Source organism: Varanus komodoensis, unplaced genomic scaffold (genome assembly GCF_004798865.1).
Source record: "Varanus komodoensis strain SLA01 unplaced genomic scaffold, ASM479886v1 scaffold15, whole genome shotgun sequence".
NCBI classification, from domain to species: domain Eukaryota; kingdom Metazoa; phylum Chordata; class Lepidosauria; order Squamata; family Varanidae; genus Varanus; species Varanus komodoensis.
Genome location: NW_025335440.1, coordinates 23904808 through 23922921, shown reverse-complemented (window position 1 = coordinate 23922921; position 18114 = coordinate 23904808). Strand labels below are relative to the sequence as shown.

General features: G+C 35.9%; 1 protein-coding gene across 16 annotated transcripts in view; it reads left to right on the top strand.

The window, feature by feature from the left end:
* MLLT10 (MLLT10 histone lysine methyltransferase DOT1L cofactor) overlaps nt 1-18114 on the top strand; it is a 153796-nt gene that overhangs the window by 119308 nt on the left and 16374 nt on the right. For all 16 annotated transcript variants that reach the window (XM_044425346.1, XM_044425345.1, XM_044425341.1 and 13 more), the window contains 3 exons: nt 11333-11450; nt 12706-12778; nt 17190-17344. In XM_044425346.1, the coding sequence (XP_044281281.1) occupies nt 11333-11450; nt 12706-12778; nt 17190-17344 (346 nt within the window). The remainder of the gene's footprint in view (nt 1-11332; nt 11451-12705; nt 12779-17189; nt 17345-18114) is intronic.

Sequence of the window (18114 nt, the reverse complement as noted above, 5' to 3'; positions counted from 1 at the left end):
ACACACACACACACACACACACACACACACACACACACACACACAGTTTTTTCTTATCTCTTAGTCCTCTGCTCCTGGATGGGGTTTTAATTGTTTCGATTTTTATAGTGGTCTTGAAGAAAAGACACAGAGAGTATCTCAAACTTGCTTCCCATTTTTACATTTGCTTTTGGTCCTGCTTAAGCATACAGGAAAGACTATCCATTACTAGGAAATTTGTGTAATTTTCTCTTGCATTTTTGCTTTGCCTTGTCACATTGACGAGAGGGATATGGGTATAGAAACACAGATGGCCCTTGGGCCATCTATTCTCACCCTTGGCTCCAGCTGGCTCTGCTTTTGACATGCCTACCATGTGCATGTCCAGCCTATCCTTGAACACCCTCACCAATGGGGCTTCAAGCACCTCCTGTGGAAGCCCATTCCATACCTCAGGGGTCCTAACTGTCAGGAACTACTTCCTGGCATCCAGATTCAACCTTGGTTCCCTGTTTGCTCCATGCTGGGCTCAGTAGCAGATCAGTGGTCTTCTGAGGCAGAATGATTTCCTTTTGTGACATGGCAATCCAAGCAGACCAATTGGAGAAAGGAAGCTGTTGTAGAGAATGAGGAAATGAGAATACCTGCTATGAAGCATTCACCCCTCTCTAGGATCCATGTTGGCAATGGCCTGTAGGACTTGGAGTGAGGGAGAAATAGACCATAGCAAGCTGCCAAGCAAGCAAACATCTGGCAGGAGTAACTGACAAGCCACTCACCCACCCACCATGGCTTATTCTCAGAGTGGCTTAGCATGATGTACAAATATGCCATAAGCAGTTAATATTTCCAGCTATCTGAAGGAACTCCACACACAGTATATTGGAGAATTGTATGTCAGGCCCAAGTTTCTTCCTGTTTCTGAAAAGTGCTATTTGCATCATTCTACACTGACCCCCTCTGGCTGGTATGAAAAAAACAGCCATAGCTAATCTCTGTTTTTTTCTTTGCTCCTTGTAATAAGATTACTGCAGATGATATATAATGATATATTTCTGACTCAAGAAATTTGAAATACTTTGCTTCACTCATCTTCAAACTTAAGTAAAAGTATGAACAAACTATCATAAATATTTCTATTATATAGCTACTTTTATTTAAAATTTATTTGAATATATCAAAAACAAAACAAAACTATGCAAACCCTTCTCTTTGTCATTATGGCTGGGGACTTTGGGGGTAGGAGAAAAGAATTTACAGCCCGAGGGAAAATTCCACATAACATGTGACTCCAACTAGAAGAACAAAGGAATCATAGTTACTCAGAGTAGCATTTGGTCCAATTAAAATCTTTACTTTTTAATAAACTGATTTCACTAATATAGGCCTCCTCTATAAATATAATTCACCAAAACTGACACAGTTGCTTGATTTTGTGTACTCTACGTGCTGAGACAACTGCATCAGTGTTTCAGTCTAGCGGTGAATGCTTTCTTGCCTTCAAGCTGAAGCTTATTTAGTTGGGTTTATCTGGTGCTGCTGTAGCAACCATCAGTCTCCAGGCAACTGAGGCACATTGACCTCTTTGATGAACTGAGTGTAGCACTCCTTCAGTTTAGCTTTCTGAGACAATAGTAATGGTGAATGTGAAAAATGTTTGTCTCTGTGCACCCAGTGTGTTTTTATTAAAGCCTTTGTATGTGTTTTTAATAAAAGCCTATATGCAGTGAATACATGTCAATCTGCTTAAGTGAATATAGGTATAACTTTGGAAAGTTAGTCTGAAAAACCGTATGTGATCAAAGTTTGTTGATAGTGGAAAGGCCTTATAAGCTACATATGTGATTATAATGCAATTTCAAGCATTTTGTAGAGAACAATGTTCAAATTTGTCTGATATGCATAACTGATCAATAGTTTGTGTGTGTCTGCGTGTGTTCAGCCCTTTTTAGTAACATGTTACACCAGTTCCACTAAAGACAGAATAGCTTTTCACTAGAACTTTATGTATCAATCCTTGTCTGAAAAAAGTAATTTTGCCCTTTCCATTAACAGCATAGTGCCTTAGAAATATTTCTTATAAATATACCTAATAATAAAATTGAAACATTTGGGAAACTAATACTTAAGCCTATTTACCTGAATGTTTTACATTGACCGTGTGGTCTAGTGATTAGAATTCTGGAGGCAGGAGATCCAGGTTTTGGTTCCCACTCAACCATGAAGCTTATTTGATGACTTTGGGTCAGTCATAAACTTTAAACCTAGCCTACCTCACAGGAACAGGGTTGTTGTAAAAACAAAACGGGGAGGAAAAGAACATTGCAACCTGCCCTGAGTTCCTTATAAGAGGAAGAAAGGTGAGGTTGAAATGTGATATCATCTTACTTGCTTTACTAAAATTTGTTGTCCAGCTGTAATTACTGAGGGGAGGGCTGGAGTAAACATAAAAGAGGCTGTGTATACTACTAGGTTTGCTATTGTATGCCCACTTACCCAGGAGGAAGCCCTATCAAATTCAATATGATTTACTTCTGAGTAGAAATGTATAGTAATGTGCTACCATTGATATAAAGTAGACAGTGCATTGAAAGAGCCTATATTTATTTTGCTGAACCTGTGCAGTGTCTGCTGCTTGATGGGTACAAGAATGAACTTTCTAATTGCATCCTTACCCATAAACAGAAAACAGCTTCCAGTATTTGATAACAATTGAGCTTTGAAAAGTGAATATGTTGAAATGCTATGTCAAGTAGAAAATGTAGGTGCCAAAATCCAGGCTATTATGACAAATTATAAGTTGATATTTATGCAGAGGAGAGGCATAATGGTTTTCCTTAAAAAAAAAAAAAAAACCCAAGTCAGAGCTAGATTACAAATTATGCATTGATACACTAATATCACCTAAAGAGACCATCTAATAATTTGGTAATCTTTTGAGTTGAAGAATGTACAATTACAGAAAACTTTATGTAAATTGTGAAATATTCAAGATTACATCAAAAGAGCAATATGTCAACACCTAAATTGAGTTTTATAGCTGTTTCTCTTTATCTTCCTATTTTAACTCTTTATTGTACCAAGGGCAGAGATTATCGTTTCTGTGTGTGTGCACTTTATTTTGCTTTTCAGGTTTTACTGTTCAAAAACTGTGTATTAAAGTATATCTGAAAATATGATTTTTTTTGTTTCAGAATTCTGTAACATCCAGTGGTTGGTACTTCTTAATATATATTTGCCTGTAAGCGTTAAACACATATTTTTTAGGCAGTTCTGTTTTACATTGTATCTAACCTATACTATGTTCTTTAAAATGTTAAACCATTCTTAAAGGTATCACTGAAATAGAAGCTTATATCTTGTTAAAAGGTTATTTCATTTCAATAAGAATTCAAAAGTACATTTTAAACTACAATTCATATCCCCAGTTCCACTGGCTGGAAGTGATTAGAATGGAAAGAATAATTTTCTGTATTAGTAGAGAGCTATGTTCAACTTGAGAACCCACAGATTTTTCAGTTTCCCCACAGAAAGCTCTATAAGTGGAGATCTATAATGATCTATAGATGATCACCTATAATGTTACTTCTTGAAGGTAGACCTTGAAATGGGTGTTCCTGGGGGTGGAGGGGGGTGGGTTCAAGATGTTATCCGACTCCATTTAGGAGTGGTCTGATAGTCATCTTAATCTAAAATAGAAACTACAAAGAGATAGTTTTTACAAACTGAGGAAAACAAAAGCTGAAGAATTATCCTTCTGTTTCTGATTAAGTTGGAAATAGCTTTTCATAAAAGATTGCTGCAGAATCTTTTCGGGATGTCCTGCATCAGCCTGTGCCTTTATGAATGTTGATGTATCTGTACCAAATGCCAAAGCATTTAATTCTGCTAGACTCCTCTTATATGTTTTAAATCCTATTTGTAGTTTTGCCTGTAAGGCAAATGCTTCACAGAAGAATCAAAGTTAGTGTGTCAAAGTTAGTCACAGTGAGAATGGATTTAGAAAAGCAGTAATGTAGTATGGTGATTATTTAATTTGGGGTGCAATCCTATGGGTGGTGTCCATGTTTGAGAGAAGCTTTTAGTCTTGGAGGCTTCTAAGAATCTGTTACCCTGTTGGACTGTTGCTTATAGGGTGGACAGTGCAATGGAGAAGATTTTAATCTTTCCCTCCCACTGCTTATACAGTTTCTTCTGGACAGGCCCCTGAGACTCTCTGTAGTAGCTGTACTGGCAAGGCTGAGGCTAAAGATCTTCTCCCCTTTCTGCCCACGAGAAGGCAAAAAGTTCAGACATTCCCAAGGCTCTTTTGCAAGCTCAGAGAACAACCAGAATGGTACTTTCCACGGACGTTGTAAAGTGGGCAGGAAGAATGATAAGATTTCACAGTTACAGCCACAAGTTGTAGCTGAATCCTATCGTCTCTGGGCTCTTCCCTTATGACCACAGGGTTGCTTTCTCCACTGAAGTGTCTTTTAGAGTTGGACGGTGAAGAATGTGGCTAGAGCTTCATCTTTGGAACCAACTGAAACTCCAGTGATTTCAGTAGTCTTAAGCATAACTCACATAGAGAGGTATGTACATACCTGAGGAACAAGGATCTGTGAAGATTTGATTCAACAAAAAGTTGTAGGTCTGCTTGATTCTCTAATTTTCATTTTTGCATAAGTATCAAATCTAATAGTTTGATTCCGTTTAGACAAACCATTGCCCAACTTAATATGATGTAGTTAAGTTAGGGTTGATTGAGCTAGTTTCGTCTTGTGCATGCACAATTACTAATGGAATATACATGGCTGGGAGAACACCTCATGTACTTTTTCCATTAGTGTTATGTTGGAAACACCAATTATTGCAAGCAGATTTTTTTTCTTTTCCTCCCAACTATAATTAAGCATGGCACTATAAGGTAAGCATACCATTTTAAAACAAAAATTAGAACCCAGTTATTAATTAACAAGTTAATGAACTGATAGAGTTGACTCTGCTTTATATCTAGCAGTGTCATGGCGTATAGTTAAACTGTAGTATTACACTTGTGTATTTTCTTGGGAAATACAAAGCGGTATTCAAATGAAAATAGGATTTCAGGATTCCTTTATTTGAATTTTTTAGTTATGTGGTATGATAATTAAGGTGTCTATAGAGGCACAATTCAGCTGGAAATGATCCCATATAATCCTAGTTTTTTCAACTGCTGTTGTGGGAAAAACTGCATAATTATCAGAAGAACAATATTTTCATTTAACCAGCATATACTAGAAAAGTTAACAATAACTAAACTCAAATAACTTGGTCATCCTAAGTGTGTCACATCCTCCCACCATATATATCAATTAGAAGCCTAAATGTAAGTTTAAAATGTATGTTTCTATGAGGAAAACATTTCCCAGTTCAAGCAAATGGTGAAAAACATTCTTCATTCAGTTTCAAGGTATGGAAATAATCATGACCCCCAACTATTAACAAAAACACTAATTCTCTAAAAGGGTATTGATTAGATATAAACTGATTATGAGGCAGCTCTGGAATTGGTAGCTCAGTCTTTTCTTGTTGTCCTATCATGAATGAAGGCAGGTTCAGTAATGGTTTAAGTACAATTAAATCCCTCCCCCTTCTTTACGGAAACTCAACTGTGGGCATTTCAGCATTAGCCTAAACAATGGTTTTGAATATGTTAAGCCCCTAACAATTAGAGAGAAGTTTCGGGCATTGAATAATGTTGAATGATGCAATTGAACCTGACAGCTTCAACAGTCAGCCTTCTCATGGGACCTGAAAGTTGTTCACACTTGGTTTCATCTCTCATCACACGCTAGTATTAAAACCTTACTAGTGGGGAGCTTAGACAGGAATGGGGTTTCTATAAGAAAACATTTCATATCCTAAAAGTTGAGGTGACTGGGAGCTTATGCTTGATAAGAGCACAAAACATTTTGTAATGTTGTTAATAACAGTATAGTGAATTTTTTCTCCCGTCAGCTTTTAAATTAAGTGATCTACAGATCATTTAAAGATTTGCTAGAAGTGGAAATATGTACTAAATAAAAGTTGTGTGGACCACTTAGTTTGATGTCATTTATTTGTACAGTGCACACATGTGAAGGGTTCCCAAAATCACATTAGTCCTGCACTTGCACATACATGCACCATTCTCTTTCAGCCTGAACAGCTTATTGGTCTATGGTACATGGCTAACCTGCACTGAACAGAGGTTTGGGAGTATGGAAGACAATCACATGCCTGCTATTCCATCTACTGGCCACTCATGCTGCTTGTGAGCCCATGTGCTCAATTTAAGCAATAGGAGAGTCTGCTGAGCTTGTATGACTCTTTTATGCATATCAGCAGTTTGAGTGCTCTGAGTTATTATCCGTGTTATTCTATTAATAACTTTAGTCACAGTTCTTCACAAGTTGTACATCTAATGTATCACGTGAAACATTGTCTTTTTAAAACATTGGTTATATTTTGTTTTTTAGTTTCAGAAGGGTACAGATACAAAGCATACGCAGACAAGTTCAGTTTGATGTGAACATTTAAAGTACTAGTTTTTATGATGTCTTTCATGATCTGCTTCCCTTTTCTTGCATGAACTATCAATTAAATGTATTTTGGCATACATGTAACTATGTGTTATTAAGATCTGTGAATTTAAAATAGCAGAATTTCAAGACAGCACATTTCATTTGTGCGTTGATGATTTTGGTCAAACTGACATAGCTGAAATAACATATCATATGGTGTATAACTATTGCATGTTTTGGCTTGTTTAAATCTATGACTTAAGTGTTTTGACAGGATGACTCCGCATTTAATAAATTCTTTCTTCATAGAGCTGAAATATTCTAAACCATCATGCTTGTACTTCACTTCTAAATAGTGCAGTCATCTAATATTTTTCTTTACTTTTGTGACCAGATGGAATTATCATATACATCATAATATAACTTAATCCCATTTTCTATACCTAATTCGCTGATAATAAAGGCAGTGGCTTCATTTAGTATATAGTTCCAACATTGTGACCAGTTTTCTTCCCATTTTGGCACAATTTAGAAATCACATTGTAAATATAATGTGTGCCAGAGATAGATATTCTTAGAGTATATTTTAAGTGTTTTAAAAGTTTAATGTGAGATGATAAATATAGGGAGTGACCAATAGGTTGAGCAAAATCTCATTCTTAGTATAATTTAAAATCATGTCAAGATTGATATACATTGCTTGCATAATCCTATGCATGTTTAGAAAGAAAGAGGTCCCACAACTTCCTAGGACATACTGGGAGCCACAGGGCTCCTTACTATCCATATATGTATAGGATTGTGCCCTTAACCTGTTTTGCTGTTTGTGTTTTGCTCCAATAGATTCTGATTATAATATTAGCTATGCCATGATTTGAACATTTAAAACAAAGTATTAAACATACTTGTCATTTGTATTAAACAATCTTCTTGTCTTCTTTCAATCAACAAAATATATTTTTCTATTGTAATCACTGCAATCTTAAGCACACTTTCAAGGGAGTAAGCCAAATTGAAAATAAAAGATGGATTTGTGAGTAAACATAATTAGGATTGCACTGTCAGATTTATTCACAACTTTAATCAAAGTAATATAATTTGGATCTAAAACTGCACCCCATTATTATGTCTGTTTTATGTTGAATTCAGTGGGACAGGGGCCAGTATAACTGAGTGCAGAATTGGATCCTTTGGAATTGTATTTATTGCACATATCTATATTATAATCTCTGCTTTGAGCGCCAAAGAATTGAGGCCTTTGAATTGTGCTGCTGGCGGAGACTCCTGCGAGTCCCTTGGACTGCAAGGCGATCAAACCAGTCACTCTTAGAGGAGATCAACCCGGACTGCTCTTTAGAAGGCCAGATACTGAAGATGAAACTCAATACTTTGGCCATCTAATGAGAAGGAAGGACTCACTGGAGAAGAGCCTAATGCTGGGAACAACTGATGGCGAAAGAAGAAGGGGACGGCAGAGAATGAGGTGGCTAGATGGAGTCACTGAAGCAGTCAGTGTGAGCTTAAGTGGACTCCAGGGGATGGTGGAGGACAGGAAGGCCCGGAGGAATGCTTTCCAAGGGGTTGCAATGGGTCGGATGCGACTTCGCAACTAACAACAACATATTATAATCTGCTTTTCACAACCTGATGCCCTTCAGATGAGTTGGACTACAACAATGTCCCATGATAATTGTCTATGCTAACTCAGGGTGAAGATTATTGTGGTCTAATACAATAATAGAATCCAGTGCCAGGTTGGAGAAGATGGCTATAAATCTTGTTGTTTAATCTTTGAACATAAAAATTAATTAGCTTTTGTACTTGATTGGACAGTACCATAGTTGAAAATGTAGCAGCAATTTTAAATGGTTTGCTAAGATCAGTTTATGCCCTGTTATAAAACTATTACTTACAAGTAAGGCTACAATTCTATGCATCCTTACTTAGTTATAAGGCACATTGAACTCAATAGGGCTTATGCATGGGATTGCTCAAATACAGTGAGTGGCTAGGATTGCATTTGATTATGTGTTCAGGGAATTTGTGTTCAGGATTCTTGTGTTGTATAGCAAGCTGTTTTTGAAGGTGGAATGGGGCTTAGCTGTTCAGAGGGTAGAAACAACCACAAATTCAAAAAATCATTTTATAGATGCTTGGCAGTGGTTCTTACAGTGGTATGAAAATTCTTTTAGCGAAAACTGTTCATTGAAGGGAATGCAAATAGGTTATTAATATTCTATTTACCATATTGGAAAATAGGCTTTATGCTTTTCTTGTGCATGAAGGGGTAACCTGCATTTTTTCTGGATTTATTATCCCAGAAGAATAATTCTGGAAATACCCCGAGCTTCAGTGTAATGTCTGCCTTTTTATCTCATTTAACTGTTATGCTTTTTGGAGAGTAATCAAGAGAGCAGGAGAATCAATAAAATATTATGACTTCAATCAAACCTGTGAACACCTTCATTTCACATAACTGATTTTCTTCTGCAGAGTGTGGTTTGTTTATATGTTTATACGAAAGTATTTAGAAATGCATTTGGGATCCACAAATGCATTTCATTCCTGTATGTACATGTTCGTTGCTTGACAACTACAACATCAAGTGACAACTTGAGTGTGGGACTGAACCATCACAGGAGACATACCTCAGAAAGAACTTCATTATTGTCTCCTATCAACTTGGTACTTCTCAACAGAGTCATTTTCACATTCAGGACAATAGTCATTAATGTCTTTGAATACTAGACCTCTTCAGGTGTCCCAGATGAATCTGTGAAAAGGGCAGCAAAGCCATACATGAAGACCCCACCCACAACATCCCTGTCCCCATGGGATGGACTTTCAGACATTCAAGTATTCAGAGAGGATTTCTGAAAGGACTTTCTTGTCTGTTCCCTCACACTCTATCTACCATGGTAAATAATCAAAGGATTCTGCTATTAAAAGTCTTTTATAGAGTGATGTGAAGATCTGCTCATTGGGTTTGGCTACTGTCATGTCACAAATCAGCAATTAAAATGCCACTATTTCTGATGTGTATTATTTGGATTCCCCTTCCCTGGTTTCCTTGATGTTTCATTCTAACTCTGTGGTTGTTTAATTTTGTATGGTCTTTCTTTTTCTGGCTTAACTTTCTTGCTGATGTTTCCATGTAAAAATAAAATAGTGACTCACCTATTTTTTTTTTTTTAAATGGGGGGGACAGGAAGAGAAAGAGATAATTTGTGCCTTCTTTGTACATCATAAGAGAAAAAATTGTGGAGTGTCTATTGGGCATAATCTTCTTAATGGTTTGTAATCAAGGATTATCAACCATTGCTTGAAATAATGGATAAATAAATTTGTAGAAGCCGAACATCTTGGCTAAGGGCCAAAGCCTAATGGCAGAATAAGATTCTTTTAGAGGTACTGGATATAGCTTCAAATATTTGCCTTGAAACAGAATGTTTCCATGGAGTACACTTAAATATCTTTAGGGGACAATCCAGACAATTTTAGGCCAAATGTTTAAAATATGCTGATTTTTAGTAGTAGAGTTATGCACATGAGTAACTACTTTTATACAACTCATTGGTGAATGTAGCACAATCCTTCACATGTCTACTTATAAGCAAGTCTCCTGTTTTCAGCAGGCCTTACTCTGTAGCAAGTGTGCTTATGATTGCAGCCTTATGTGCTTCACTTTGTTGGGTTGCACTTAGAAGGTATCTTATTTTAAACAGGGTTTGTATATTTTTGGCAGGTTCAAATTTTTAACTGTTTATAATTTCAGATGTGTATCTAATTTTCTGTGTAGCAGGGTCATGAGGCAGAAATCTGTAATATATTGTTCTTAGAGGTAACTGTCTTGGAAAAGTAGTAGCAGTACATCTGTTGCATTAAGCTTCCAAATTAAGTGTTTAAAGGCAGTATGTTAGTCAAAAGTAACATAGTCAAGGGTAGAAGCTATTTTTATTACACTGGATTAAGCAAAAGTTCTGCCAACCTCCTCAGTTTTATCTCTTCAAGGGTTCATTTTTGCTTGTTTGGCACAAGGCCCAGCAACGACCTTCAGAATTGTGGTTAGAAACATGAATGAATGAATACAAACTTTGGATGAGCTCTTCAGTAAGTCAAGCTGGCTAGCTGCCAAAAATGCATTCCTTATAAGGAGGTCAGGGCAGAGCTGTGATTTGCTGAGCCCTTTATTGTATGGAAAACATACTAGTAATGGCTGTTTTGCTTTCTATAAAACAAAATACAAACAAAAGTTTGGCTTCTTATGTATCAAAATAGGAGATAATCAAATAGTGTGCAGGTTTTACTGTTGACAGAATGCACCAAATAAAATACGACTCCATGGTTAAACTATAAAGGTGGAAGTTGGACCTTTTGACCCTCATTGCCTTTTTGTGATGTAAGGAACTCCAAGCATTTGTGAGACATCTGTTGCCTACCTGTCCTTATTTTGTAAATGGTTTAATCAGATCAAATAATTAGTACAACCACATGGTTGTCATACAGCTAAATCCTGGTATTGCCAATGAGATTTGGAAATTGAAGCAATTCTTTGTGCACCCAACATACTGTGTGTTACTTTGAAATTATAATTTATGACATTTCTGGTAAAACTTAATGTTGGAAGTCATGTATGAATGCATGCTGCAAATGAGGTACAGTTCAGAAAGTTTTGCAGATCTACTTTAGTTCTAAGTTTGATCTTAAGCATGTTCTTCATTAACGTTCTTGGATTGCCTATGCTGAGTTATTCTAAAAACATTTAATACTGTTAAAATAGGTTTTCCTGTGCATATTTTAATTAAAAAGACTCTATTTTTGTACAGGCAAGCACCCTACCTGGAGCTTCCCTTGGCCTGCCTCCGTCCCATGTTTATGGTATTAGGCTGAACCCCACCTCAGCAATGGCAGCACATACAGCTCCGCCCGAAAACAGTCAGCCAGGCAAGTTAGAGTGCTTCAAATTATCTATTTTGGTTGCTTAAAATTTTAAACTTTATTACTGTTTCATTTCAGTGTAGTTGTGTGTTCAGCAGCTTGCTGCATTGTGAAAGGGAACACTGTTTTGCACAACTGCCTTCTACAGTATCTTTCTACTGTCTGAAATGTAAATGTTTAAGCAGAGCCATGAGCAGGCAGGAAGGTAACAATGTCTCCTGTGACTTTTGTGATTGATGCGTTCAGTCCCCTTAGTTCTCTGCAATAAGAGTAGCACAGCACTGGGTTTTGTTGTGAATAGTTTCAAGATTTATTTGCATAATTTATGAAATTGCATAATATGCAAGTTTGTCCAGCTGAGATTATGTTTCACAAGTTCCACAACATCTAGTAATTGTGTGAATATTTGCCAGTTGATGTTTTTATAGCATTGGCTCTTCTTTGAAAAAACAACACACATTTTAATGAGCTCCTGGATTTGCTTTGTTTCATTCCATCCTTAAGGATTTGTTGACATGTCGTAATAGTCATGCCTGTCTGGGGGAAGGGAATGAGTTTAGCAGTTTACCAAGAATGGATCAGTCATGTCTTGCCCTCTAAGAGGCCAGAGGTCATTTGCTGCAGAATAAGGGGAGGGCAACCTTGAAGGGGGCAGATAGGGTTATTTTATTGAGAGGCCATAGGGAAAAATAACCCTTTTGAGTCCTACCAAGCAAAGTGCCTCTGTGTATTTGGGACATTTTAAATACCTCTTAGAGCCCCCTTTTCATTGATATTTTTAAATCTATGCTTTGACATTTGTTAGTAAAACTTTTTTGGGAAAAAGTTAGGAACAGAAGTAAATACAGTGCAGTATGTGGGTTTTCCTGGGATGTAAAGTGTTAAAAAAAATACAAAGCCTGGGGATTTGCTGTGATAAGCATACAGATTAGCTGTCCACAGCTGTGATTCATTACTTTCGCTGCAGAAATTAAAAGTGGCTGAGGGGAGGGTACTGGAAATGCAAACCATGCTTCTGTGCTGTAAAACTGAAAGCAATGAAAAGAGAGAGGCTAATCCATGGCCTGCTACGCCCAGAGAAATGTGTACGGACAACGCCTTAGCCATTGCACTTGGCAATTTTAAAAGAGCAGCCTTCTCTAACATTCAGCAAAACTCCTAGATACTGGATTACATTTTTAAAATTATCTCCATATCTGCTGCATCTTAAAATCTAATCTCAGAAAGAGTCACTCTTGGCCGTGAAATATTTACTCCGCAGATCAAGATCTAGGAGACAATAGCCGGAGCCTTGTTGGCAGAGGAGGATCACCCAGAGGAAGTCTTTCACCACGGTAAGCAATTTTTACTCTTGAGAGGCAAAAAGATATTCTTAAGGTGTGGAAACTTTATCAGTCATGCTTACATTTAAGCTAAAAAGAATTATGCAGAAAAATGAGTCTTGAAGGGTTAAGAAAAGATGTTCAGATATGAAGGTAATTTAATAGGATTACATAATAAAACAATGAATACCTTCACCTCAGGTGAAAATGGCTTAGCTAGTCTATGCTTTTTTGCATAGTCTTGACTCAGCTGTATGGCTAGTTTTTATTATATGTAAGATCTCATTCGTTAGAAGTTCTCAAATCTCTTCCATACTCTTAAAGAATGTTGACTATAAACACGTATTGAGCAAAGAAAAAGAAGGTGACATTAATGAAAAAATACTTTTCTAAAACTGTGAAATGGGCATTCTTGAAAAGATGGTGATCAGAATTGATCACCAATACTTCAGTCCATTTTCTGCTGGTATCTTTGTCTTAAAGGAATAATATTTGTTGATTAATATCATGTAAAGATGGTATGTACTACTTGAGTACTGGCTTCAGTGAAAGATTTTTTTATAATTATAGGATGGCATTCTGAAGCTTTTCATTTTATGGTACAATAGCACTACATGCTGTTACTGCAATCTATGCAGTTATTTAATAAGTTAGTAATAAATAAAAAACATTGTTAGTGGAGGCATGTCAATGTCCCATATCTAATCAGAAGTGCTGTGTCATGTACAAGAGTAAATGAACTGTAAAGTGAATGTTAGTGATCTGCTGCCTGATTTTCAAGAGCCTGCAAAGCTCAGAGACTGGCTGAAAAATAAATTCACCTCTGTAAAGCAGGCCAATGTTGTCTTAAGGACAAATCCTCAAAAGCCTTATGAAACAGACTGTGACTGACTTCAAATTGAGCCTTCTAGATATATAGATCTATTTTCTCACATAGTTTTATCTCTACTGAAACAGTTTGTAAGGTTCCATTCTGTATCAGTTTATTTAAAATTAAACAAAACTCAGGATGTAGTGTATTTGCTCATCCTTCATGTGGTAGAACTCTCAGCCTTTTGAACAAAGCTTAGGTCAGATAAATATCCAAGTATCAGATAACTTCCAAGTATTTTTGATCTTTTTGATAGAGAAATGAAGGAATATTGAAACATAGCCCAGACAACATTTATTCTCTTTGCTCAAATCCTTTAGATTTCACTTGGATTTAAGAGTACCTTTTATTTTTATTATGGACCAAAAGCCTGTTACTGTATTTTAAAAAGCATTAGGAATGCATCAGTCTGTTGTAAGATTACACATAAACATACATGTTAAGATTAGGCACGCAAACCTAAAAAAAAGCTTGGGAGATGGTACATTCTTATAGTTAGGGAATCCATCTAAACATCTTGCATGTTAATTTTATATCATAAGTATTACATAACATTCTCCATTTTTGTTTGATTATTTCATAATGTACTAAGTATAAACATATATGACAAAAATTACATCTTTGTGCAAAGGTATGTATGGAACAGTACAAAAGGGCCTCTCTATATCTTCCAATTTATACTGAACTATTCTACTATAAAAGTGGCAGATTAGATCCAGGCAGTGACCTATGGTGAACCTAGCACCCTGTCTCCAGCAGTGGTTAAGGCTGAATGCATCAGAGGAATTAGTCAAGAAATAGGCAGGTATGGGGTGATCCACTCTGTCCTTTCTTCCCATCCTGACATTCAAAGCATTTACTAAGCATTTACACCTGTATAAACTCTCTAGAGCTTATGTGGGGCTCCCACAAAGAATGCAGGTAATGCTTTAGTAATACTTGGGAGACTCTGCACTCTTTGAGAATATGTGGAATATGTGGATAAATAATAATATGTGGATATTAGTTCACATTAGCTAATAACTATTCACTGATGCCTCAACTTAATTTTTTAAATAGTGTATTCAGCCCAATGTATTATATTTTCTTATTTTTCAATAAAGATAGAAGTTGTAGGCTCACAGTGCTTTGTATAGGGGAACGATTAATTTATGTCAGTATGAATTCTTGTATTGGAGATGATTAACAGTTTCATATTCTCTTTCTTTTATTTATGATAGACTTCCATAGAAACTTATATGGAAGATGTTCAGTATTACGATAATTCTGCTAACTGTTATAGAAATATTTTCTTATTATACAACACCTTGAAAGTACATAATGTGGGAATTCTTAAAGGAAAAACTTGCAATTCTGTAGATTTTTCTCTCTGAAAATTCTTCCAAGCATTCTGTTTTGTTGCGATTACTACAGTTCATTGAACTGAAGTTTATGGTTAATTATCTTTAAGATCTGTTTCCTGAGTGGTAACCACTGAAAGAATCTAAAATTGTATATTCACAATTAAGGGTTTTTCCTCAGCAGTTATGAAAACTGGATTTCTGAATGCCATTTAATATCCCAGTAAGTTGCTTTTGTTCTCTAGGAAAAGCATTTAACTCTTTAAAGTCTTTGCCATTTATCTTTAATATGTAACAAAATGCTTATCTCTTTGAATATTACTGACTAAAGTGGAATCCAGAATATTTAAGAAAATTATTTTGAAGTTAATCTTCTACCTCTTGGTTTTTTACCTAGTAATTTCTGACCTTGTATCCTGCTATGCATCTATACTCTAATTGAATTTGCTTTAGTTAATACTCTTATACAACATATGTATTTTATTTTTAAGCAAAATATGGCCCAGTTTGTCACTGGTGATCTTTTCAGTATAAATATTGATAATTGAATGTTTCATTGCCCTTCCTCTTTCCTTTCCAAAGTAAAACACTTTATATCATGCAAAAAGCTAGAAACCAAGATATTTCAGTTTTAATTTCTGTCACTTTTGCGGGTACCCTTAGTGTTTCTCCCAAGTCTGTTATAGTACAAACTTGCTCAATATGTGTCTGTTCCGAAGTAAGGACCTTTGAGTTACAGGTGAATGGGTATGGGAGTACATCATTAATGTCTTGGTGACTAGACTGAAGACACAGTCTTATACCTACTTAACTAGAAGGAAGTTCTGGTAAACTCAGTGGGATTAACTTGGAATAGATGTGCATTAGGATTGTCATAGAACTAAATTTGACTTGAAAATTAAAGTTGCTTAGCTGTCACAGCAAGAGAACATAAAGAGAACATAATTGCCTATATTACAGAATTGCTCAATATTGAGTTCCTGTGTGGGGGAAAAACAAATATAGATATATTGCTACTTGTTTAGTAATGTTCATCATGAGCTGTAGGAAGATCTGAATCCAAACCCTGTTTAGATCAGTAAAAAACCTGATACTGGTTTCAATTAAAGTGGGATTTAAACCCATGTTAGTAGTGTGTAGATTTTTTGAATGTCCTTTCTACTGTGAATAAGGCTGCAGATGAATATGTTGTGCTGCAGAATTTGTGTTTTAGTTCTTATCAGAAGGAAGTCACAATATTCCTGTAATGAAGTAGGCAGGAGGTATTTGAATTCACCAGCATTTTCAGTACTCTGTACACATATTAAGGAGGGAGCTGTGAAAATCCACTTAATTTTTAAAAAGATGAGTTTAAACTTGCCTGAGTATAAATGCAGTGATGTAATTTATAGAATATTGCTGTAATGATGTGTCTCAGCACTGAACAAAAATGTTTGGCACTCAAATGTTTCAATTAGGGCTCAGTTGAAAACAGTAATTGTAAGATATTCTCTCTCTCTCTCTCTCTCTCTCTCTCTCTCTCTCTCTCTCTCTCTCTCTCTCTGTGTGTGTGTGTGTGTGTGTGTGTGTGTGTGTGTTTTAAAAAAATAGGAAATACATTTTTAAATAGTTAAGGTATTTGTCACATCAGGATTTCTTGTGTTGTGACTTAAATTAGCTGTATTATCTACATGTGTCTTTAATGACTTTTTGCATATCATATTGCAAAACCAGTTCAAAAAGAGTTTTTCTTTAAGTGTATTCCATGATCCTGTACTGGGTCATGTAGAAATTTTGCCTTTAGAGAGCTGTGGAGTATGTTTTGTCTATTTAGTTAGTATTTTTTTTTTGGTCAGATTTTGTGGATATTTGATTGGTTATTTTCTTCTTAATCTCTTATAAGAGTATTCATGGAAATCTGTGGCAAAGTTAGATTGAACTATAAGGAAGTTTAATAACATTAGTCATTTGTCACATTCCTTATTTTGCCTGGCAAAAGTGTTAAGTTGCTTATATCAAAGCATTTTTTCAGAGCTCTTAAATAAAACAGTAAAACATTTTATAGATTACCAATGTTGCTGATGCCTGTGCAATGTGAAATCAGAAGATCTGAATAAATGAAGCTTTTTTTGTGTGTGTACAGAAACCATTGTAGAAAACTGACGGGTCTTCTATACATGTTTTTCCCTCTGCCTTCACATTCTTTTAAATGTAATTTCCAATCTTTCTGCAGGTCTCCTGTAAGTAGTTTACAGATCCGTTATGATCAGTCAGGGAATACCAGCGTGGAACATTTGCCTCCAGTACCAGCTACTATTGAACAACTTCTGGAGAGGCAGTGGAGTGAAGGGCAGCAGTTCTTGCTAGAACAGGGCACCCCTAGTGACAGTAAGTACTTCATACTGTTGTGCCTGATCTTTCCAATGGTGAACACAGGTTAGGCATGTATGGTAATATCCCTATTTATTATATAATCAATTATCTGTTGGGGATATTTTATGATGTGTATAATTTTTTTGCATTTGAAAAGTAGTGATCATTTCTGAAGCAATTAAGGTCTTAAATCTGGTTCTCTCTGGTTTACTTTTGCTATAGAAAAGCGTTGTTTTGAATGTAGGGAAAGGACTTTAATTTTGCTCCAGAATCTTCTGTGGGTTGAAGATCTGTGAGGAGCTTCAATAGTGAATCAAAATTTTATTTTGAACAGACAGAATGGAAGTATGAATTTTCCTGACATTATTATTTTGTCTTTAATATATTATACTCTAGTCACATGCATATAAATATTTGAATTGTTTAAAACCATCATTTTTTCATTTAGTGAAATTCCTTGAGCATCCTCTCCTGGTTGTTAGTGAGTGAAGTACCATCTAGGTTTTTTTGTTTTTTTGTATGAATAGTACCCTGACAAAAATGCTAATTGTGAGGAAATTCATGCAGGGATAATCCTTTAAACATGATAGCTGGAGGACAGGTTTAGCTAAGTCTTATTGCATCTCATTTGGGCACACTGAGAGTTCCTTTGTATGTTGTTGAAGAGGAGGATAAAAAGCTAAATCCTTGGGAAATGACCAGATGTGCCTGTACCAGTATACTTGTGTCTGTCTTAGGCCCAGAGGTCATGTTAAACAAATACAATTTAGAATTTTAAAAGTGGC